This window comes from Sciurus vulgaris (genome assembly GCF_902686455.1).
Source record: "Sciurus vulgaris genome assembly, chromosome: 1".
NCBI lineage: Eukaryota > Metazoa > Chordata > Mammalia > Rodentia > Sciuridae > Sciurus > Sciurus vulgaris.
In genome coordinates this window covers 82,506,432-82,530,769 of record NC_136461.1, presented here as the reverse complement: position 1 = coordinate 82,530,769, position 24,338 = coordinate 82,506,432, and the positions used below count along the sequence as shown (strand labels likewise).

Here is a 24,338-nt window from a genome sequence, read left to right as displayed (position 1 = left end):
GGGTCTTATCATCTACTATCAAACAAAATAGGTCAGAGATTTTGAGGTCAGAGTTTCGATGCCTGCCTTGGGAAGAAAAAGGAGTAGGTAAAAGGAGGGCAGGAGATGGTTTAGACTGCTTTGTAAGGCCTGCCTCGGAGGCCGAAGTGCCTCAACGGCACTAAGGAAATAACAAGGGTTATAGGAGTCATGACTCAGGGACTGTGGACAGAAACAGAAGAAAAACATAAACATGCCATGATTTCACAGCTTCCCCAGGCTCATTCTCACTCAAGCCTTGGGAGCCCCTAAGTACCTCCATAATACCCACAGGGCTCTGAGGAGTTATGATAAATTTGTGATCATACGTCCACTGAGCACTCTGGCCCCAGTAGCAGTCATGAGCCAAAGGCCAGGCCCAGAGACAATCAGCTCTTACCTGGGGAGAAAACAGAAGTATTAGTTACTGTAGTTCTTCCTCGGTAGTCTGGCTCCCCAAGACCCCTACCTTAGGAGATGCTTTGCCATATGTTCTAAATGGCCTGGCACAGACCTGACAGAAACTTCCTGGTTTGTACCTATGGACTTTAACGTTTTTCTCAGTCACTAGATTGGTGTGCAACTTCTATATGTAAATAAATGGTGATTGTGTGAATATATATCATCTATGAGCATCTAGGTTGTGTCTGCCTGAAGGCATTAACTCATTTAATCCTCTTAACAACCCCAGCCAATAGGTAATTGGGGAAATAAAAGCACAGAGATGCTAGTGCATGACCCTGGTCACACGCATGCAACTGGTGTGGTACCATGGTTACTCTAAGTGGGCCTGATTCATCTGGACCCATCCCAGAAAGACTTTGGGCTATACTTTGTGCTTCTCCTTCCAAAAGGTTCAGAATAATAAAGGGGTGCTCTCATGAGATGTACTGGTACAAAAAGCAAAAAACAAGGCAGGATGGTTTGGTGGAAAAAGACTGGGTTCCAATCCTGTTGCCTTCAAACACTTACTGAGTGGCCTCCAGTAAGTTTGCCACTTCTTGGGTACACTGTCTCACGGCTTGTCAAAGGTGTCTGCCAGCTCTAAAGTCTTATGTTAAAGATGCTTCGTGTTCGTAAAGTGCTTTTTAGTGAACCAGGCACCCTTCCTATTATCGCTTTATTTGATTTTCTCTGGTCACCACAGTTGAGTAAAATGATCACATGAGTACTACTATTCTCATTTTACAGAAAATTCTAATCACTGAAGAAAAATGAAAGAGTTAAGTGTTCTTTTAGGTAACAGAAAAGCTAGATCACCTCTTTAATTTACATTGAGTTTCCAAGAATGTTAATCACAGCTTTTAGATAGAAAGAACATTTTTTTGCTCCCTAAGTTAAAACCAAAGGCTATACAGTTCAGCCTTCTGTACTATGTCAGCTGAACGTAGCCACAGTCCTTACCCTGAACTGAAGTGGTTTCTTCTTTTGGTGGCAGAACTGTGAACCTGAGTTTCTGTTGACTCTTCAAAAAGGTAAACAGAGTTCCCTTCCACAGAGGAGAGAAAGTATTTGCCAAAACCATATGCCATGAATAGTCAGCTTTATTTTTCAGATGGCTTCCCAACAGAGTTCTGATATTTATTAACTCAAAATAAAGCAAGAACTATTAAAACAAACTGAGAAACTGGATGATGAACAAATAACATACTGAGATTCATACTTTCCTCACAAATGAAAGAAATCATGAAATCTGAGTCCAGCTACACCCCTGTATATCCAGGGTCCTCTGTGGCTCTACAATAAAACTTGCAGGAACCATCCCAAAGTGGTTTCATTCCGAACTGGTTTTATCACAAACACATGCGGAGTTAGGCAGCGCACAAAAGCCTCTGGGCCTTCTAGGGCCTGGCATCCACCCTTCAGAGCCCTTCAGGAATTCACTGGTCCCGAGGTTGCAAACCAATGTCCAATGAGATGGATGACTGGGAAATCTGCTGGTCCCTTCAGGCCAGGGTGGAGGTGGGTGGAAGGAGGAGTTCACTGAACTACTACTGCTTGCAAAGTGAGGGGCAAGGCAGTGCTGCCTAGTTTGCTCTTTTAAAATTTAATTTGTATTTTAGCCACGTGCAGTGGTGCTGGTCTGTAATCCCAGGGATTCAGGAGGCTGAGGCAGGAGGATTGCAAGTTCAAAGCCAGCCTCAGCAACTTAGTGAGGCCCTAAGCAACTTGGCAAGAATCTGTCTCAAAATAAAAAGGGCTGGGGATGTAGCTCAGTGGTTAAGTGCCCCCAGGTTAAATCCCTGGTACCAAAATAAATAAAAATATAAATAAATAAATATTTGTTTTATGCTTAATTTTTACAATGGCTTTATTATTTCCATGCTCATCATCAAAAGTTGAGGAACACAGAGACAAAGAATAAAATAAGAAAATCATTCTGATACCTAAGCACCACCAGGAAATAACCATTCCTAGCATCACCTGGACTTCACCCCAAGATTCCTCTGCAAATGTACACAGACAGAAAGAAGGACAAACAGACAGAGCAGCAGAACTATATGATTCTGAATGCCCTGCCTGTTTCTGCAGGCCTAGGATACAGGACCACATAGAAGTGCTGACCACGTGCAATAAACTCCCTCCCAGTTACAGAGTGCTGTCATATCCATTAATCTCATTTGACTTGTGCATAATGAGTAGAGGAAATGAGCAAGCCAGAAGGGAGGCCTGGTCTTTTGTAAGGCAAAATTAAACTGTGGAGCCATGAAATGCTGAGGATGAGGAGTGCTTGTACTGTTACTGACTTCAAGCTTTATCAGGAAGTCTCGCGGGTGGACTTGTCCCTGGTTAACGAAGACCACTGGTCTCCTCCTCCTGACCCTTATCCTTGACAAGGAATTCCAGCCAACACAATGAAGCTGGAGGCCATGGCTTTTGGAGTCACATAGATTACCACATAATAGTGCTATCATCTTAGATAAGCTCTTCAGCCTCTGGTGGGGGGTGGTAATACCTACCTAACACACAGAGTCCTTGAGAGGATAACTTCAGACAGCATGTGAAAAATATTTACATGGTCACTATCATATTGTAAAACCTCTACAAATGGCCACAGTATTTATAGACTTTAGAAGATTGGTTCTTTGATTAAGAGAATGTCGAGCATCTCTAACTGGAAGCTCAGAACTGTGGAGTAGATAAGAAAGAGATGGACAGCAGAAACGGGAATATTCACATTTTTCATGTATTTCATGATCTTGGGAAGTCATTTTAAGTCAAGTCTATCACACTGTTGGTGGGCATGGGGTTGGCAAAGCAAAAGCTGACCTCTTTAAGTCACATGAGAAGGGCTTAAGAGAATCTGGCATTTTTAGATTTATTGAGAATCTGGTAATAAATCTGTTAACTTTCCATTGCAGTGACAAAATACCTGAGAAAATCAACTTAAGGGAGGAAAGATTTATTTTGGCTCATGGGTTCAGAGGTTTCAGTCTGTGGTTGACTAGTTTTATTGCTTTGGCATAAGAAGAACTTCATGGCAGAAAGGTCGTTGGGGACCAAAGTTGCTTCCTTCATGGAGGCCAGGAAGCAGTGAGAGAGAGAGAGAGAGAGAGAGAGAGAGAGAGAGAGAGAGAGAGAGAGGGAGTGGGGAAAGAGAGAGGGTGGGGGAGGGAAGGCAAGGCAAGATAAAGGGCCCAAGGACCCACACCACCAGGGACCCACTCTCTTTAACCAGGTCCTTCCTCCTACAGTTTCCCCAGTAGTCCATTCAGCTATGAATCCATCGGTGGAATAATCCTCTGATGAGGTCAGAGCTCTCAGAATGCAATCCCTTCCCTAAAAGAACCTTTGGGGGACATTCTAGATCCAAACCATCATGAAATCAAAAGGTCATACCAGTTGCCAGGAATACCTATCGCTCGGAACCACAGCTTAGTCCATCTTCCAGTGAAAACCTCTTATTAGAAAAATGAATTTGCTTAAAAGATATTTCCTATAATAACATATCTTTTCTTCTTTTTATTGTGGTAAATGTATAATATTAAATTCATTGTTTTAACCATTTTTAAGTATAAAGGCTCAGTAGGATATTCACATCTGTTGATCTCTAGAACCTTTTCATTTTGCAACCCTGAGAGTCTATATCCATGAAACACTCATTCCCCCAGCCCTAGGCAACCACCTTTCTACTTTCTGTTTCTGTATTTTTTACTACTTTAGACACTTTGTAACAGAGGATGCATAGAGTATTTGTTAATGTCATCAAGTTTCATTTGTGCCATAGCATAGGATAAGATTTGCTTTTTTAAAGTTGCATAATATTCTACCATATGTATACACCACATTTTCTTTGTCCATTCATCTGTTGATGAGAGTTGCTTCCACTTGTTGGTTTTTGTGAATAATGCTGTGATGAACATGGATGTGTGAATACCTCTTTGAGACCTGCTTTGAGTTCTTGTGGTCCTACACCTAGAGGAAGGATTGCTGGATCATATGGTAGTTCTACTTTTTTGAATATTTTCAAAAAAGATTTTCTAATTTGTTCTTTTTAGATATACAAGACAGTAGAGTGTATTTTGACATATTCTACGTACAAGGAGTAAAATTCATTCTAATTAGGATCCCATGCTGTGGTCAAACATGATGTGGAGTTTCATGATCATGTATTCATATATGAACAAGGGAAAGTCATGTCCGATTCATTCTGTCTTTTCTATTCCCATCCTCACCTCCTTTCCCTTCATGGCAGTTCTATTTTAAATTTTCTGAACCGTGTTCCAGAATAGCTACACCAATTACACTCCCACCAACAGTGCACGAGGGCTCCAACTTCACATCCTTACCAACACTTGCTATTTCCTGGTCTTTAGATAGTGGCCATCTTGATGCGTATGAGGTGATATCTTGTGGTTTTGATTTATGTCACTAGTGATTAGTAATGCTAAATATCATTTCATGTGCTCAGAGGCCATTTGTGTAAGTTCTGTAGACAAAGGTCTCTTCAACTTCTTTGCCTATTTTAGAAATGGGACTTTTGGTTTTTGTTGTTGAGTTGTAGAAGTTTCTTATACATTCTGGCATTAACCATTTATCATATTTGATTTATGATTCTTTTCTCCCAAACCATAGGTTGACATTTCACTCTGTGGATCACTCTGTGAATGGTTCCTTTTGCCAAAGTTTTAAATTTTGATGTAAACCCATCTGCCTATTTCTTATTTTGTTGCCTATGTTTTTGGTGTTATATCAAGAAATCACTGCCAAATCCAATGTCTAGACACTTTCCCTCACTTTTTTATAAAAGGAGTTTTAGTTTTATACTTCCAGGTCTTAAATCCATTGTGAGTTAATTTTTCCATCTGGTGTAAGGTAAGGGTCCATCTCAATTTTCTGCATGTGAATATCAATTTTTCTGAAGGCTATTTATTGAAGAGACTATCCTTTTCTCACTGTGGTCTTGTTCTCTTTGGCCATATATAGCAAGGTTTTATTTCTGGGCTCTATATACTCGTAAGCTCTCTCTCTCTCTCTCTCTCTCTCTCTCTCTCTCTCTCTCTCTCTCTCTCTTTCTCCATGTATATATATGTAATAAGACCATACGTCATAGTAATTACTGTAGCTTTGTGGTATGATTGAGTTTTCTTTTTGAACCTCAAAAGACTGACTTCTGAACTTTGCGCGTTAGCTCCCTCTCTCCATTGGCACTTCTGCTCAGAAATCAACTTTCCTTGTAGTTTCAAGTGTGGTTAAAACAGCTTCAATAAGAAAGGTCAGCTGTTCTTTTTCTGTTTTATTTTTATTTTCACAGTACAGGGGGTTGAACCCAGGACCTCATACATGCTAGGCAAGTGTTCTACCACTTGATACATCCCCAGCCCTTTTTTTATTTTGAGACAGGGTCTCTCTAAGTTGCTGAGTCTAACCTCAAACCTACCATCCTCCCTCCTCAGCCTCCGGAGTCTCTGAGATTATAGGCGTGTGTCACCACACCTAGCTAGGGCGGCTATTTTTAGCTAGTCTCCTTTTTCTTTATGGTCTCCCTGCTACTCTTAGCAGATGCTAAGAGCCATGTAGGCAGTGTGTGCTCAGAGCTGGGGCTGAGGCAAATGCAGAGCCTGGTATTCATCTGTCAATCCCCAGACATGTAGGGAAGGTGTCCCTTAGTCAAGCTCCAGGCTAGACACTGCGGGCAGGCACTAAGTGAGGTCAGCAGCCTCTTGTTCCTTGTACTTCACCAAGTTTCTCTGCTCTTACCTTGATGGAGGTGAGATAGGGACAAGGCAAATAAGCCCAGGGAGCTCTCTCCACCCACATTGAGTGCTGGTGAAGTCATTGAGTCTCAGCTGCTGGAGGAATGCAGGCTAGCACCTGCCCTCCTTACTCCACCCAGTGCCAGCTGAGGCATTCTGTAAAAGGCGACAGGAGGGGAAGAAGAAACCACTTGAAGAATTGCCAAAGCCTGCACCCAACTAAAAAACCTCTTAGGAACTTTTTAGCCCTATCTACTTAGGAAAGCTAATTGAACCAAATTTATCTATACCACTTCCTCTCTTACTTTTCAGGTCACTTGTTCTCAAAGTCTGTAGAGATGAGACTCCAAATGGAAGGCTGTCCAGCTGTCCCTGATAAGAAGATGTCCAGTCTACAATGCTTACTGGCTTTGGTTATATAAACTTAAGTTCTTCGAGCCCTTAACTACAGTAGAAAAGGTGAAGGAAAGGGATTCCCAGTATAAGCCAAATGTTTTGCAACAGTGGATGAGAGTGCAGGTCTTCCTCTACCCCCAGGAAAGAAAATGAGATTTCCCTGGGCTGAGGGAATTGAGAACAGAGGTCTGTGTCCCAATCACAGGTCCACAGCTGGTATTTGCAGAGTATGGATAAGTTGCAAGACTCTTCTGTGGCCATTCCGATGGTCCTGGTTTGCCCAAGAGTGAAGGGGTTCCAGAGATGTGGGCTTTTAGGTGACCAGAGAGTTGGTCACCTACCACTAGGACATCCAGGCAGATGGGACTGTAGGTGGCCTTATAAAAAAATTCCCATTTTGCTAATCAGGGTTTGAAGAATCATGAAGATGGGAAGATGGATGTCTCAAGGGTAATCTGTGTCTACTAATGTCTGGGAACACCTGAAACCTAGTATAAATCTATGGGGGAATAGCCCAAGAATAACAGATAAGTTTCCTGCCAGTCCAGTGGAATAGAGCTTGAAGTCGGAAATCAAGTTGAGAGACATGAGACAGTGTTTCCTGCACATCTGCCTTTGTGGCTGAGATTTGCATCCATGTGGAAGCCATTCCAAGATGGGACTTAGATGGTGGCAGCCGGGAGCATCATTGCATTCCAGCTCAAAACAGAACAGGAATTAGTGACTGCTAAATCGAACTGGCTTTGATTCCCTAACCACAAGGACACACCTCCTTTCTTTTTTAGCTTTTTCTTTTTAGGAATGCATTCTCTAGCCTCTAGCCAACAATCACTCCCTTCTCCCAACAAGTCTCAATATCCAAGACAAAGACAATTGGAGAATGACAATTGAGGAAGGTACCCACTGGGAGTGCCTTGCTTAGAAGCCATAGAAGGGTGGGGGTTGTGGGCTTCAGAGGTGGGTAGTGGGGGCCCTGGGACAATAATCCTGCTCTAGAAGAAAAGAGGAGACAGAGAGAAATGACTTGGAGAAAATGCTGTCCTCCTGAGGAAGATTAGATTTGGGGTTAGAGCTACTTAGTGGTTTAATTTCATTTCCCATGCTAAACAAATTTGGGACATGTTGAAACCAATCTATAATCTTTGCATTTTTGAAGTACATGGGGTATTATTGAAAAGTTAGATTTTGATTCCTCTTACATTCTGAATGTCCTCCCTCGCCCTAGCTGTGATCACAGATGACAGGCTGGCCTGGCCTGAGCTGCCAGGCATACACTGCACCCACTGCAGATGCAACCTTCAGAAAGGAAGAACTTTGGAGGAATCCAGTCTGTGGCTACCAGGTCCTCACGCCCAAACACTGTCACAGCAGTATTGACATGTGTCACCTCCTTCCCTATTTTTGAGGAAACTGGGTTTTGTTGATTTCAAAGGTGGAATCAAAGTTAAAAACATGGGCAGTTTTCCTCAGCATATTACCAATGTACCTAGGACATGTCATGACGGGAAGGTACAAAGAACATAAAGGGGTTGCATCCTATTCTCGGAGTTCAGGTGTGTGAAGGGAATCTCATCATTTAAAAAATGGCAGTTTCTTGGATCACACTTGATCCTTTTAAACTAGTGTTGTTGGAAAGCGTCCCACTTACTCTTGCTGAGCAGTGACATAACTACTCTTTGCCGAAAGAGAGGAGTGAAGAGAAAGAAAATGAGGGCCAGATGCAGAAAAGAGAGGGCTGGAGGCCACCACCTGAGGACTGAGGGCTGTGGAGACTTGTTTTCTCCAACCTTCAGTCAGTCGTTTTCTGCCTCCTGCTCACGGTTGGATTTGAGGGCTGAACCTTCTCTCATTGCCCTTCATGTTGGGGGAAACTTGGGCATTTTTCTTGATCGCAGGGACCAGAAGTGGTGCTCTTAGAGGTTCAGCTCTACCCAGCAAGTGATGAGTGCAGTGCTTCTGGGTGCATTTGTAAGAGTTCCCTGTGGATGTGGCAGAGCCCTGACTGAGCAGGTTTCATGAACAACCTTGGCAATGAGCATGACTCCAAGTGCCACAGCATTTCACCTGGAGTTCACACACGAGGTGGCAGGTTGATAATAATAACCTTCATTTATTCAGCTAGCACTTCTACATGCCAAACACAAAACTAAGAGGTTTCCAAAAATTCTCTATTTATGGTAATCCTGGGAAACAGGTGCTTTTATACAAAGGTGTCTGGTACATAGACTTCTAGTATTTGGTGAATAAAAAAATCAAGGATGGTTAAAGCCTCCCTGACTCCAAGAAACTATTTTTGGAGCATGTACTAAGAGTCAGACACCAAGCCTTAATAGTTCTATGTATTAGCTCATTTAACCTCTCCACTGCCTGTGAGGTAGGTATTAAGAATTTTGCTTTGTAAATGGTGAAATAGAGGCTGAGACAGGTGAGGGTCCCAGGTCCCTCAGTGAATGAAGGAACTACAATTCAAACCCAGACCTGTCTGCCTCAAAGTCTGCATCCTTCCCACTCTATCACACTACTGGAAAAAGGACATAGGAATCCCAGTTCAAAGAGGAGGAAGGGAGGAGGGAGAGAGAATTTTCACAGATGTGGGTAACTGTCTCCTGAAACAAGGGGAGGGCTGAATGTGAGGAGAATAGGGGAGGCAAGGAGCAGGAAGCTGCGAACTCAATACCATTAATAAAAGGTAAGACCCTGACCTTCCGAGGACCCAAAGCCCCTCACCCTTCCAACCCTCAAATGCCTGTCCTCCATATTGCCCAAGGGATGGGGGAGGTCTACGCTTAGTTCTGCTCAAGATCCTGTGTAATGTGACGGACTGGTCAGTGGAGGCTTCTGGGTGAAGCTGGGAAGGCAGGGGAAGAGAAGACATGGATACAGAAGGGGTGAATCAGAAAGGGCACCACTCATGCAGCTCTGGGTGAGACTCTCCACACCACAGACTCTGCTACAAGGAGGGGAGGGTGACCGTGACCTGTACAGAGTTCTGGGGCTCCGAGTACCCCGTCTGTGAAAGGAGGGTCCTAGAGGACTGCTTGAATACTGGTGTGAGAGTGACCTTGATTCCCCTGGCTTTGTACTTCCACAGCAAGGGACCTCCTGTGACAATACCTCTCATTTGGTCTCAGGGGAGGAGGCAAATGTAAGGGACTGGTGAGTCTGGAGGGAGGAGCAGAGAACAGGCTGGCTCAACCCTTCCTCATTCTCTTTTGGGGTCACCGATCATGGAGGCGACACCTTCTCAGCCCCAGCTTCTGCCTTGTTGGCCAGCCCTGGGAGAGGGGGACTCCGTCCTTCTAACTTAAGGGTGAAACATGGACAAGCTACCTGCCTAACGTTGATCCTGTGGTGCACTGTTCAACCAGCCAATTTGGTATTCGAGCTGATATTTTAAATCTTCATCTGCTTGACGCTTTACCTCTCAATTGTCCCAAACTTGGAGAAGGAGGAGGGAAGACTTACTGGGTCCTCAACACCTCAACAGTCAGCTCTGCTGCTCTTCTTCTCTCTCATTTTGAGCAGATGATTACTTCACCTCTTGGAACCTCAGTGTTATCTATTTTTAAAAGAAGATAATACTAGAATATCCCTCACAGGATGATTTGTGAGGATATGGGTAGTTAATGCACATAAAGCAGAACAGCACCTGGCACATAGAAAGTGTCTGATGAGTGGCAGATATGCTTGTCTTCACGAGCCACACACTTCGGAGAAGTCAAAGTAAGTCACGCTGAACACTCGGTTGTCTCCCAGGAGAGAGGCCTGATGGTCCCAGTGCTGCTTATAACTTTTCCTCTCTTGCTTACAGTGATGCAATAATTCATTTAACAACCATTAATTGCTTCTCCCAGGAGGTAGAATTTCAAGTCAGGAAAGGCTTCAGAGTTCAGCCTAAGATGGCAGTTGCTCACGGGGCCCTACCCCAAAAGGTAAGAAGGGGCTGAGGCTCACTTGGGGAAGAGGGCTTTAGGGCCTTGCCCTCCTGAGCCATGGCCCTTGCAACATGCCCACAGCAGGTGGGAGCTAGGCTCCCAAGACTCTGCTCCCAGGAAAGTCACACAAAGACTTGGTCATATGCTACCAGCTTTGGAGCCATGCACCAGGAAACATGAGGACTCAGTTTGTTTTCTCCCAGACAGTCTGGGGCCACGGACAAAGAGGTGCCTTAATTCCTTTCTATTTAAAGTCAGGATAGTAGTAGCATTTGCCATGAAACAGCTGAGTAGGGGGATTACCTTCATCTATAAATGAGCCTTAATGCAAACTATCATATTGACACAAATGTGAGCTTTTTTCTAAAGCATGCACACATGATGCATCTCTCTAGGGCTCTCACATCAGCTGGGCTGCCCCAGAATAGCTCTAACCCAGCTGGTGAGAGAGGCAGGATTTAGGACCAACTCTGTCATAAAAAAAAAAAAAAAAGGTTGACAGCATGCTGTGCCGCGAGGTCACCCATTTTGGTATTGCCCATTCTGGAAGAACTCTCTCTTCTTAAGAACTTTCACATTATTTTATAATCCAGTTAGAGAAAGTTCACACTATTCACTCCCTCCCCCTGCCCCAGATGCACATGCTACTCTGCGGGGAGGAGAGAAGAGAAACTGGAGATCTGCCCACTGGCTCGGGATGAAGCAAAACCTGACATGGAAAAGTCACTGGGTGCTGTTGCTATTGATGGACTGTGAGAAAGGCAGTCATTGAAACAGAGCCAAGTGTAAGGCCGGGGGGGCGGGGGGGAAGAGAAGCTCTGAGATTGTACAAGGGCAAGTCTACCACAAAGGCTTAGAAGACAGACCAACATTATGTTCACTGAAAAAAGTACTTGTGGATGGGGCAGGTGGAGCGGGGACTGTGAGGCAGGGAGGGAGAGATGCGTGTATTTCCCCAGAAGCAGCAAGTTCTTCTCTGCGCTTGATTCCACAAGACTATCTGGGTCCTTTCTGCCAGTGTATTTGTTCATCAGAAAGGCAGGAAGCCGCCGGCAATTCTGAGCAAACACCAAGAAGAGACAATCAGGGCACTGGCTCAGTAACTTGTGTCTAATGGGGGCCAAAGGAAAGTAGGCCACACACCTCACAGCCCACACCAAGGTACATCTGATTCACCCTCTCCCCTCCACAAGGAGATGTAGCACCAGTTTGTCAGGCCCACAGAGAAATGGGTGTGAAAGGCACTGGATGTTATGGTACTGAGTGACTGAGGAGACTGGCATTTTACCCGAATCTCATTACCAGTAATTTATTTATCACTACCAAGCAGCACTACTGACGGAATGGCTGTAAGTGGGTACAGCTAGATGGCTCCCCTTTATCCACTCACATTTGCAGGCCACTCTGCAAGACTCTGGAGGCTCAGGGATCAGGATGTGATAAAGCATCAGGGATCTCTGTGGTTTCAGGGTAAGGTCTTGCCATGGATAAGAAATACAACATGAAAAAAGGGAACCTGCCATTCTGGAACACAACAGGAAAAGAAACAGCTCAGGTCTCTTCCATCTTCCCCTTTCCCTGACCCCACGCAATGGAGCAGGTGGTACCCACATGCCCCAACCCTGAGCTGAGCACCCCAATAAGGGTCAGAAAGCTGTACAAGGACCTTAGGGATTATGTGATTCAACCCTTTCAGAAGCTCAGTAAAGTTGAGTGACTCACCCAAGTTACACAAAGGAAGAGACGGAGAGGCAAACTGCAGCTATACTTGACTAAGGGGTCACCTTCATCGGGGAGTATCTCCCAGGAGACTGCACGGAAATGGTGGTTCTCAATTTTTTTAAAAAAATATTTTTAGTTGTAGGTGGAAACAAAACATTTACTTATTTATTTATTTATTTATTTTTATGCGGTGCTGAGGATCGAATCCAGGGCCTCATATGTGCTAGGCAAGCGCTCTGCCACTGACCCACAACCCCAGTCCCTCAAAAAAAGTTTTTTTATACTGAGGTTTGAACCCAGAGTTTCATATCCCCAGATTTTTTAAATTTTTTATTATAAGGCAGGGTCTCCCTAATTTACTAAGGGCCTCTCTAATTGCTGAGGCTGGCCTCAAACTTTCCATCCTCCTGCCTCAGCCTCCTGAGCTGCTGGGATTATAGGCATGCACCACTGCACCCAGCTATCTCAAATAGTTTTGACATCTGCTCACAGCTCACTTCCTACCTATTCCCACTTCTGCTGGAAGAAGGAAAAAGGATCAAAAAGTAAGGCAATGTGTAAGATGACAAAAATAAACGAATAAATAAGAACCAAGTAATCAATGAAAGTGTGATGTTCATGACAGCAATGACTACACTCGGACAACACGGTCTTGGTTGTAGCAAGGTGTTCTACCCCCAATTGGCAAAATCCCAGTTCTCTACACAGGCACATTTACAAACTATGCAGGGAGGCATCACCTCAGCACTGACATCTTCACAGAACAATGATATGAGTTCTCAGGAAACTACATAAAACACCAATTTGGGTTTATCAAGAGCATGTTTTAATAACATACTCTCTAGTTTACTGACTGGTAAATAGTAAAAAATGAAAATCTACCGAATTCTGCTTTTGCCTCTAAAAATTGAAAAAGAGCTTTTCTGAAAAGTTCAGATCAGTTTGGAACCGTTGGGAAGAGTGCCGTGGCCGCCAGTGGGTTCCACACTGGGAGGAACACTGACGTAAAACCACATTGGTGCTGGGACAGAGGCCTGTGTTTACTTGGGGAGGGACTTCCACAAGGAACTGCAAGTGGACACCATAAGAAACAATACGCCCTTCTTGCCGAGTGGTTAGCCTGCACAGTCCCACAGGGGACTTCTCAGACAGGTCCCACCAAAGTGCTGGGAGAGGCTACAGGGGCTCCGTGCCTGCAAATCTCTGAAATGAGTCAGCCCACGCTGACAAAGGCTGGGACCACTGACTTTCCTGAGGAGGGGAGGTGAGGTTGCTCCACCTGACAAGGCTTTCCTGGACCTACAATTGCATGATTCAGAGTTCACTGCCCTTGACAGCCCTACGCCTTTCCTGTCCTCCACCAGTCAGCTGCTAACAAGACTTGCTCTGCCAGCAAACTAGCTCGTCTGGCCCTGGTTTGGAAAGGTGCCGCAGAGAATAGCCCGCAATGGTGGTCCTGAGTCTTCTGTCTGGAGAAAAAACACTTTGTGACTAAGAGCTTGGTCCTGGAGGCAAAACAGTCTTGGATTCCAGTCCTAGCTCTGTCACTAATTGTGTGCTTTCTCTAAGCCTCAGTTTCCTTATCTGTGAACTGGAGATACTATCTACATAATGTAGAAAAAGTGCTTAGGTTACAACTGGCAGTATAGTAAGTGCCAACTGCCCACAGCTATCATCATTGTGATTTATGAGCTGCTAATCTCCAGTGGGTGCTCCACACTTGGATCCAACCTGTTCTATGAATTACCCTAATTATTACATTAAAAGACCTCCTTCAAGGCTGGGTGCCGTGGCACATACCTGTAATCCCAGCAGCTCGGGAGGCTGAGGCAGGAGGATGGCAAGTTCAAACCCAGCCTCAGCAACTTAGCTAGGCACTTAGCAACTCAGTGAGACCCTGTCTCTAAATAAAATATAAAAAAGGGCTGGGGATGTGGCTCAGTGTTTAAGCACCCCTGAGATCAAACTTCAGTACCAAAAATAAATAAATAAATAAACAAACAAATAAATAAATAAATTTTAAAAGACGTCCTTCAACTACCAAGATTTTCCTTTTCTAAACTTCTGCAGCCCTCATTCCAGCACTTAAACATGCATTTTTTTTTTTGTACTACTACATAAGTGTCTCATGCATATAACCCTTACTGTCCCTCCCTCTGCCACCTAAGTCTCCATATAGCCTGTCAACTACATGAAGGCCAAGTTTATGCTTCATACTGACTCTAAATCCTCATCAGCCCCACCCTACCTACAATGCCCAGGTTCCACTGGTTGCATATGGTGTGAACAAGTAAATGGTTATCATAAAAATGAACACATGAGGTGACACAATTTAAAAAAAATTATAGATATATTTGGTGTTTATGATGCAGAGAGAGATGGATTAGAAACTATGAGGTTTGAGGTTTTATTCCGCATTCTGTGCCGTCTTGGTCTGGGTGTCTACAGAACGTGGCACCTGTCTCCCTCGCAGGACACAGTGAAGATGGATGAGGTTTTCAAAAGCATTGGTGAGATAGCCGGCTCCCTGATGTTAAAGAGAGAAGCACATCTGGGTGCTGAGGGTGACAGATGCATCTCATCCCCTTGTACAGTTTCCCAGCTTCCCTTCCATAAAACAAAGAAAATAAAGTAGGCCTCGGCCCTTCAAAATCTGACTTCCAGATACAGATGCCAAAGCCTCCCCTAGCCACTCATTCTAACACCAGGGCATTTCTCAAAACCTAATCTGAATTCCTTTTCGCCCTCTTAGACCACTGTGCTTTGTCTGCCTCCAGATGAGACTTACAAAAGCTCAGATCACCATTTCGCTATCATCATCTTTCTTCTGAAACATTTTTACTCCACTCTGCGTCCTGGTGGTCGGTTTAGATCAGAGGGAACCTCTTCTCATCAACATTCACATCAGCTCTTTTTTCTTTTCCATTCTTCCTCTTCTTTCTCAGTCTCCTAAGCCTCAGGAATCCTAGCAGTGTTCACATCAGTTGTACACATCACCCCAAGGTAAGGACACGGTGACAACTGGTGTAGGCCACAGCCTGGTGCACAGCCACTGTGATTGGAATCCCAAAGACCTGCCCCTGCTTGCACCACTGATTCACTACAGGAGCCAGGTCAAAAGTAGCTTAGCCTTTCTGTGATTCCAGATCATTCCCCCTGTATGTCTGTTACAAGGCTTCACCACCTTTACAATGGTAATTAGAGTGTGGTTAATATTAACGTGATTTAATATAAACACTCTGAACTCCCAAGGGAAAAGGTCCCGAGTGCATATAAAGAGGTGAAATTTCAGAAGGCAGAAAACATGTCCCACAGGATGACAAGGTAGAGGAAACAAATGTGACCATGGTATGAGACAGTGCTTTTCAAATATATTCAGTGGCAGAGTCCTATCTTCAAACAAAAGCTTCAGGAGACTCCCAACCTCAGCCACATGGGTGGAGCTCTCTGCTTGAAAGACCTGGCAGGGTGGGTGGCGTGGAACTGGAACCACCTTTCTTCTTCCTCACCCGCTTCTCTCCCCTCCTGACACCTCGATGCCAGCAACATCCACCTCTAGGCTTCCATGGAGCAGGCTGGAAACCGTGATTGAAAGAGGAATGTAGAAAGAACTTGAGTTTCATAAAGTGGTGGGGGGAGGTTTCAAGATGGCGGCCTAGAGGGTGGCTGCATTTCATGTTGCTCCAGGACTCAGGATTCAAAAGAGGAGATATTGAGACACTTGGGACCAACTCAAAGCAGCCGGGTGACTCTCACCCGTTGGGAAGGCGTCCCGGATGGGACAGTGGTCCCAGAACGTAGGAAACATAAGGTGGTGGGATGGCAACTCTAGCTTGGAGCCCTGGAGGACCATACAGTCAACATATTTGTGTTTACGGTCCTATAGCTTTTGTCTTTTTAGTCTACCTATGTGTTTCTTAGTGTTGACTTTTTGTGTAAATCAATCTTGTCCTGGTTAATATATTTTTGTAATGCATCTCAAAAATCTTCATGGAGTAAGTTGGTGTCTAGATCCACATGCACAGCTGGGAAGAGAGGCATGGGATCTGATCCCAGGACAAGTATATTTCCAGGGTTTGACTTGACTTTCTTCTGGACTCATATTCTGAAAGGTACTATAGTATTTTATTGTGCTTTATATATGCTGGCTTGTGGCAATGCAAATGAAAACTAAACATGCTCTAAAGTGTACTCCAAGATTCTAAAGAAAAGCCTTAAAAATAGAACTTTACTGTAAGTTCTATTATAGTACTGAATTCTACACTTTCCCTGAATAATGAAAGGCATTTTAAATACTACTTAAGACATAAACATGGATGGTCTAATTAGTCCCTGTACTTCTAATGGTACACTTATTGGGAAGATGGGTAATAATAAGAAGTACTATTATTATAATCTCTAAGTGAGATTTCTGTGAACATTTAAATTTTAAAAGCAGCCTGCTCTCTTATAAAAATACTGCTTTGTGTAAATTTGACAAGGGCCATTAAAGTTTCCTCAATGATCTACAGAAAAACAAAACATATATTTAAATTTCTACCAACTTGAAAGATTCAGGAGAGAAAAAAATTTAAAGTTCAAACAATTGCAGGATATCATTTTTATGATTTTAAAGGAATATTTATAGCTTGAAAGGGAAAGCCTGGTGAAATATATAAAAATTAGGGAGGCAATTCTTTTCCTAGTTCAGGAAAATTATAGTTCATGGAGAAAACCCTGAAAATTAGCCCTTAGTTGATACGTATTCACTAGGCTAGGGTTTCTAAAGACTCCCTTTCCTTTTCATTTTGGAAAAGAGAAACACATTTCGTTTAGAATTTGAAGAATGTCTTTAATGCGTAAGGTCCCATGGCAGGCGTCTGCAAACTACAACCCAGTGGCTAATCTATCACACTACCTGCTTTCCTCTGGCTGGAGCTAACAAAGATTCTTACAACTTTAAAATGGTTAGGAAAAAATAAACAAACAAAAAAAAAGAAGTTCTCTTGACATGTCATATGAAATTCAAATTTCAGCATTCACCAATAAAGTTTCATTGGAACACAGCCATGCCTGTTCATTCACGTTTTTGTCAATGGCTCTCTGCTGCTGCACTGGCAGAGTTAAGTGGTTTCCACAGAGACTATATGGCCCCAAAGTCTGCAATATTTACACAATCTGGCCTTATATGGAAGAATCTGCCAGTCCCTGACATAAATGATGGAGACCACCCTCCAAGCCCTCTGTGTTTTCCTGAGGCGCCGGTAGGGCACGTACCTGGTTGAGATGGCGCAGGTATCTGGCAAGACACAAGAAACAGCAGTAGCAGCATCTGAACGTGCCCCTCGACCAAGTACTGTGCTGTTGGGATCAGGTCCAGACCGCAGGAAGAGTGGAAAACAACAGACAGAAGGTAAGTAGGCAGTTTCTGAGGAGGTGCACTTGCTTTCCCTATGGATATCTGCACCCAAGGAAACGCCAGAGCAGTCCTCACTGAGGATGGGACAAGTTCTGTTTTTTGCATGCTTCAAATTACTATTATTGGGAAAAGCTCAAATTCTCTCCTGGGCTTACCTGTTAGGATTGCTGTCAACCTCAACAGAAATGGTTAGTCCAGATTCAATAGCAAGGGAAAAGTGAGCCTTCTGGTTCCAGTAAAAAATCTCTCCTCCCTCTCCATCTGCCTCTAAGTGTCTCAGATGGTGCATTTTGCCTTTTGAACCCAAAGTTTATGTTCTTGAAAATTTCACATCCCAGAGACAGAAAAACAAACAAACAAATAATAAATAGAAAAGCAAGCAAGCAAACAGACAATACATTTGTAGATAATAGTTGTGGACCCGGAAAGAATTGAGCTTAACTTGGGCAAAATAAGCCCTATCCTGAGACTTTGGGAACTAAATTTCAATATATAAATCAGACTTTTGAGATACATCTTGAATTTGTGCATAACTCAAGAGTGAATAATTGAATGAGCTGCCTGGGGGAAGGGTAACCCACCCACAGCCCAGAGTAAAACAATCTCTGCTCACAATCCTGAAATAGCCTACTATGGGGACCCCAGGAATAACTCAGCCTTATATGGACATTTTCTTGTTCCAGCGTTAATTCAATTGGATGAAACTTGATCTGGATACTTTTGGGCCTGGCAGCGACTGTGAATGAGGCTCTTTAAGTAGAAAAGATCACCGGGTGGCTGTGTGAAGCGTTTGAACTGTAGACGGTACTAGGCTTTAAGGCTACTGCTTTTTTTTTTCTTTTTTAACCCAAGAAAAGACATATTTCCCCAACAGCAACATCATTAAAAGGGAGTTCGACCCCTTGGTCCTTATGGGATCTGCAGAGTGATAAATAACTCTTCAGACCTTAGTGGGACAGACCTTGGGTCTTCTACTGACTTCTCTTTTAGGTTTAAGGAAAACTGCCTCCCCAAAGAATTTAGGATGTCTTGCTTGATTATCTATTACTAATGCACATATAAGTAAATATATGTATTTATAATAGATATATAAGTACATATCTATATGTAAATACATACACATAGAAATACAAAATACTTAAAATAAAATGCTATTCCATTCTTCAAGAAATTCTTTTCCAAGTTTTCTAAGATTGAAGGATTAATTTCAAAATGCAGGAGCCAGAAGTAGCTAGATTTGTCCTGGATGTGGAAATGGCTTTTCAAGTCACCAAATTGTAGCCAGACAAACTTTCACAGAAATAGAAGAAAATACAATCAGGGGCAGCTGCTTAGCATGCATCTCAAGATTAAGGAAGCCAGACAATTTCATGTGAAATTTAATCCATTGCTCCTAAGTGATATACTTACTTTAAATCTTGATTATGGATTTAAAAGTATCAACAACTCAGATTTCTGTTTAAAAGACCAAAGAAAAATAGTTGGGGGAAAGTCCAATCTTCCCTTGTTTGGCAGGACAGAAATACCATGAGAACAGCTGTTTTCCTGGTGTTCTGGTTTCCACTGGCATTCATACCCAAATGTGCATGGAAATAAAAACCAGGGAGGAGACCCTAGCACAAAAGCCCTATAGTTTTCTGTCCTTTGAGCTGAGATGTAGGTCAGCTTGCTCATTTCTCACTCTCAAACATGTGCCTGCGAACGCTCATACATATACTCTCACACCACTTACACACTCACACACACTTGTACACAGTCGTGCACACACACACTTGTACACAGTCGTGCACACTTGCTCTTTGCCTCACATGCACACTCATTCTAACTCCCTTGTTCCCCCTCATTTCCTCCTCACAAATACCAGGAACTTCCTATGGCACCCTCTAAAAACAAAACAGGCAAGGAATATTTTAGCAATAAAACTGAAAGATCTGGAGGCTGAGGCAGGAGGATCGTGAGTTCAAACTTAGCCTCAGCAATTTAGCGAGGCCCTAAGCAACTCAGCGAGACTCTTTCTCTAATAAAATATTAAAATAGTGTTGGGGATGTGGGGTGTTTAAGCACCCCTGGGTTAGATCCTGTCTTATAGCGTATTCTCTTACTTAAAAAAAAGCATGATAAATATCCACAAAATTTGCTTTAATTTCACCTTCAGAATTTAGTCCATTTATTTCAACATTTAAATAAGAAGGCAAGTCAGCTAACCAGAACTCCTGCCTGCCCACCCTCTACCCAACAAACAAGACCATACAGCCTGGCACAGCAAAGGCTGGGAACATGGTCTGGGTCAGGGTTGGGGGCTATGAAAGGCCACGATCACGGTCACAGTCCTGTCCTGGGACCTGCTGCAGCCTCCCAGACCTCAGCTTTTTTGTATTAGGTGCTTCTTACCTTCTCTTTCAGGGTGTCATAAATGCACATGAGAATGGTTCTTGGAATCCTCGTCACAGTGATTAAAAATGACCCTTTCACCACTGTTCCCTGATGGTAGCAGAAAAGAATGGAGAGAGACGAAAGGATTGGATGGTCAGGAGGGTCATTTTTATTTCTGGGAATAGGAAAAAAACAACAACAAAAAAGGAGCATTTAAAAACTATTGTTTAAAAAGCAACAAAAGACTTCTCTGTTCAAATCACCCATGGCACTAACAACTTTAAAAGCAATGATGCAATAAGTATTCAGCAAAATTTTTATACTCCATGGTCGCTAAGGTTGCATTCATTATATCTTGGATTAATTTAATTCCTTTCAGAGGCATTCAATGCAACAAATATAGAACAGAAAAAAAACTATTTTGAAAATGCTAATGCGTTAAAATGAACAAGTTTGCTCTTTACCGCTGCTACTACTTCCACCAACCCTTCAAGTAGCCCGTTAATCTCATTTTCAGAAGTTTAATTCTATCACAATTTCCAAGGTTTAAATTACACAGGAGCATATGTAAATATTGCCAGCATTAGCTTGGTGATTAAAATCATCACCAAATCACATGACCAGGACCAGGGCCAGTGAGGTCAACAGTGAGTTCAAGTTTAAAGGGAAGGGACGCAGAGCTCCCGGGTGCTTGGCTTCTGCACAGCTCTTGGCTCCTGAAATGCAGCTGATTTTTTCCCCTACTCTTTAAAGGTCACTTTAGTGTGAATCATTTACAGGACTTGTCATGACACAGCTCCCAAGAATGTGTCCAAGTCAGTTTCATAGGCAGGGAAAAAGAGTAAAAAAGAACAGAATGGTCACAGTTTTTCTTCTGCCCTGAACCTGAAGGATAAAACAAAGGAGGGCTGATGCAACCTTGGGGGTGACCTTCTGAATTCCCATGGAAGCCAGTTCTAGAAAAGGAGGCCCTTTCTGAGAAGCAACTCCACTGATTCCAAGGGAAGCTTGCTTTCTTCAGAATAGATTATTCTACAACTTGCCCGGGTTGCTAATAAGTCACTATGAATTAAGGTTTTGACAGCAGCCTGGGTTTTGAGGGAGGAAAGGACTGCAGCCAGAAATGTTTCAAGAGTTGGCAACCGTTGCATTTTGCTGTTACTTAAATCATCCAGGAAGAAAAAGAGAACATGACAGTAATACTGGGAGCAGAAGAACTGTAACCCAGTTGTCCACAAAAAGGTGCTGTGTTTCAACCCAGTGTTATTGAAGATGGAAAGACCGGGGAAGCTGTCACTGATAGGAATTCATTTTGATCTGATAAACTACAAGAGTAGTGCAGGCCAGGAAAATCTGACACATTTTTTCCCTTTCCTCATTTTTTAAAAAGGAAGAATGTTTACTTTTCTATTGAGATTTATGCGCCTTAGAACTTATTATGGTGCTTAGGAGATCAGGATGCAGGGGGAAGAGAAGGACACCTGCTTTCCATCTGGGAGGGAACCAAATGATTCACAGGCCTCTGTGAATGGAGCCTTGGGGTCTGCTCCTCTAGGTATTGAAGTCTGGGATTGGACGCCAGCTTTTTGAGAAGATTTCACTGTGATGATATGAACCATTTCAAACAGAGGGGTGCCTGCACTGCCTCTATTTCCCTAGTCCATAAAATACCCTGGTTTTGACTCAAGGCTCTGCAGAGTTTGGCTGGAAGAAGATACAGAGGTTCCAGCAGCAGCTGGGTTATCACATGATGAGAGAGGGAACTTAAAAAGAAGGCCCTTTCAACCCACGCCAGTTCTCTGTGCCAGGAATCACTCAATACCTGCCCTCAAAACTAGAAACAGTCCCGCAGAAAAAAGGTCTAAGTGGAGTGTCTTTGAGACCACCACCTTCTCTTCTTAGACTCTTTTCTATATTTACAGGAACATCATCCTGTCATCCCTGCCCTGCTGTATGTCAGCCCCCCTACAACCAGCATAACCTGATTTTGATTGCACTGAGTAAGGCCTAAAATCATACTTAGCTCTGAACTTGACTGTATTGTGAGGATTGGCATTGCAGTGTTGAGCACACTGGGTAACTCAGCGATGAGTTCATTAGGAGGCTGGGGAGGACCAGGGCTCTAGTCAGGCACACCCACCTGTCTGGAGTGGGAGGCGGGAATGCGTGTTGGGCACCTCTGACTGGGTCACAATCAGTTCCTAGTCTACAAGAGGTGGCAGGAAGGAAGACCCAGGCAGTGTTGGAGGGTAAAGGGACTCCAGAGTGTGCCCCATGAAGTCCAGCTTCCTTCTCCTTTTAAAGCCATGGCTGCCTGTATGCCGAAGGTCCCCTGCCCAGTACAGCAGAGCCAGGTTCTCAGAACACCACTCCAGTCCAAGTTGCTGGGCAAAGGGTTTAATGGTCCCACCACACAAGTCCTATAGCACCCATACATTAAGTACCATTTTTCAACTTGTAAGTTGCATCAGACAACACAGAGCATAAAACCAAGCAAGCAACTCCAGAGTCCTGGAAGTAAGTTTTAGTTCTAGTTAGATCCAGGCCAGTGCACACTAAACACTCTTTAAATGTAATGGAAAATTATTATTATTATTATTTTTGGTGGTGCTGGGGATTGAACCCAGGGCCTTGTGCTTGCAAGGCAAGCACTCTACCAACTGAGCTCTATCCCCAGCCCTGAAAATTAATTTTGTCTGAGTCTCTTGGACAAAGTCTGAGCTGCACGGGATGACTGGCTTTTACCACAAAGCTGGTTCTGAGCAAAGGAGAACCGTGTGGCCTCTGCAAAGACCCTGTCCCTTCCTGAATGTCTCTTTCAGCAAAATCACTGCAAGATGGGGCCAGTTCCTCAGAAAATAGGAACTGGTTTTATTATGAAGAACAGAATTTTTTAGCTCTTTTGGGAAACTCTTGCTAGGGTTAGAAATTCACCCATCCCTACCTCAAATTCCTTAGGCTCTGCTGTGAATGCATTTCCTTCTTTGCCAGTAGAGACAGAGAAGCTGGAAACCATCTCTTGTATATTTGAAAATAATGATGAAGTCATGCCTCCAGTGTCCCTTTTCCAAGTTGAACAGTTCTAGCTTCTTTCTTCTACATCCCTAAGTAGCACTTTTTTTTTTTTTTTTTTTTTTTTTGCAGTAGTGGGGATTGAATCCAGGGCCTAGCCCATGCTAGGCAATTGCTATGCCACTGAGCTACATCCCTGGTCCTTTTTATTTTGAGACAGGGTCTTTCTAAGTCACCAACACTGGCCTTGAACTTGACCTCTTCCTGTCTCAGCATCCCTGGTAGCTGGGATTACTGTTGTCCACCACTGTGCTGGCTTTAAGCAGCATCTTTATGGCTCTCCATTGACCTCTCTTCAAGCAAATGATTGTAAAAGGTATATTTTACAGCTTGCCCATGTCCTGGTACTTGGTGGTCTTTGCATGAACTCTTCAGACCTCTTAGGGCTTAAAAGAATAACAAAGATGAAGGCACTCTGGTGATATTTCATCCTCACCATGTGTGCAGGCCAGACATGGCATTGTAAACTTTGAGATAAGCAAAAAGCTTGAGGTTTCAAAATTAGGCAGACAGCCCAAAATAAAGCAGAAGTCCTTAATAAAGGAAATAGTAATGCTACAAATAAATCATCCCACAATTTACTTTAAATTAATTTATTTTTTATCAAAATAATAGGCAAAGCATCTTAAAAAGCCAAATAGTACTGTTGGGCTTAATGGAAAAAAGAGCAGTTTTCTTTACTCATCCTTAATTCTCTTTCCCTAGAGGTAATAGTCTAGCTGTTTCTACCATAACTCAACTCCACACTTTAAAATCCTGTGTTCTTACAGCTATTTCTTGATTTCTTTTTTCTTTTTTTGGTGCCCACTCCCACAACTCACTCATTTTTATCCCCACTTCTTCCCAATAGAATTACATTAAAATTTTTAGTTAATGCTTCATGTTTACATCATCAGTACAAAATAATATGTGTGGTGAATGATATTCACAACTGACCCAAGTAATACATTCTATTTCCATTCCTGCACAACTTTCAGTTTTTCCTAGAGTTAATAATTGCATCACATTTTTTATTCCCTTTATTTTCCCTGGGCTTCGTTGAACGCTTCCTCAACATATTCAAGCACATCTAGTCTCCTCTCAGTGTCTCTGTGAATTTAGAGATACTGTCTTTTTGGAGAGCTCTCCTACAGCCCACTGCCTTCTTGCTCCATCTAGCACTGTTTTTTTTTTTTTTTTTTTTTTTTTTAACACTGACTACATAACTACCTTCCAGGGAATTCCCTT

The 24,338-nt window shown here is 43.2% G+C and overlaps 1 protein-coding gene across 4 annotated transcripts in view; it reads right to left on the bottom strand.

Moving 5' to 3' along the window:
- The window catches only part of SLC44A3 (solute carrier family 44 member 3), a 77,633-nt gene that overhangs the window by 10,629 nt on the left and 42,666 nt on the right, over window positions 1-24,338 (bottom strand). Inside the window, exons 11-13 of one of the 4 annotated variants that reach the window (XM_079148224.1) lie at window positions 20,058-20,214; window positions 17,525-17,608; window positions 296-418 (exon numbers count right to left, since the gene is read on the bottom strand). In XM_079148224.1, coding sequence (XP_079004350.1) covers window positions 296-418; window positions 17,525-17,608; window positions 20,058-20,214 — 364 coding nt within the window. The other 3 variants (XM_079148227.1, XM_079148226.1, XM_079148225.1) reach the window with 3 other exon arrangements.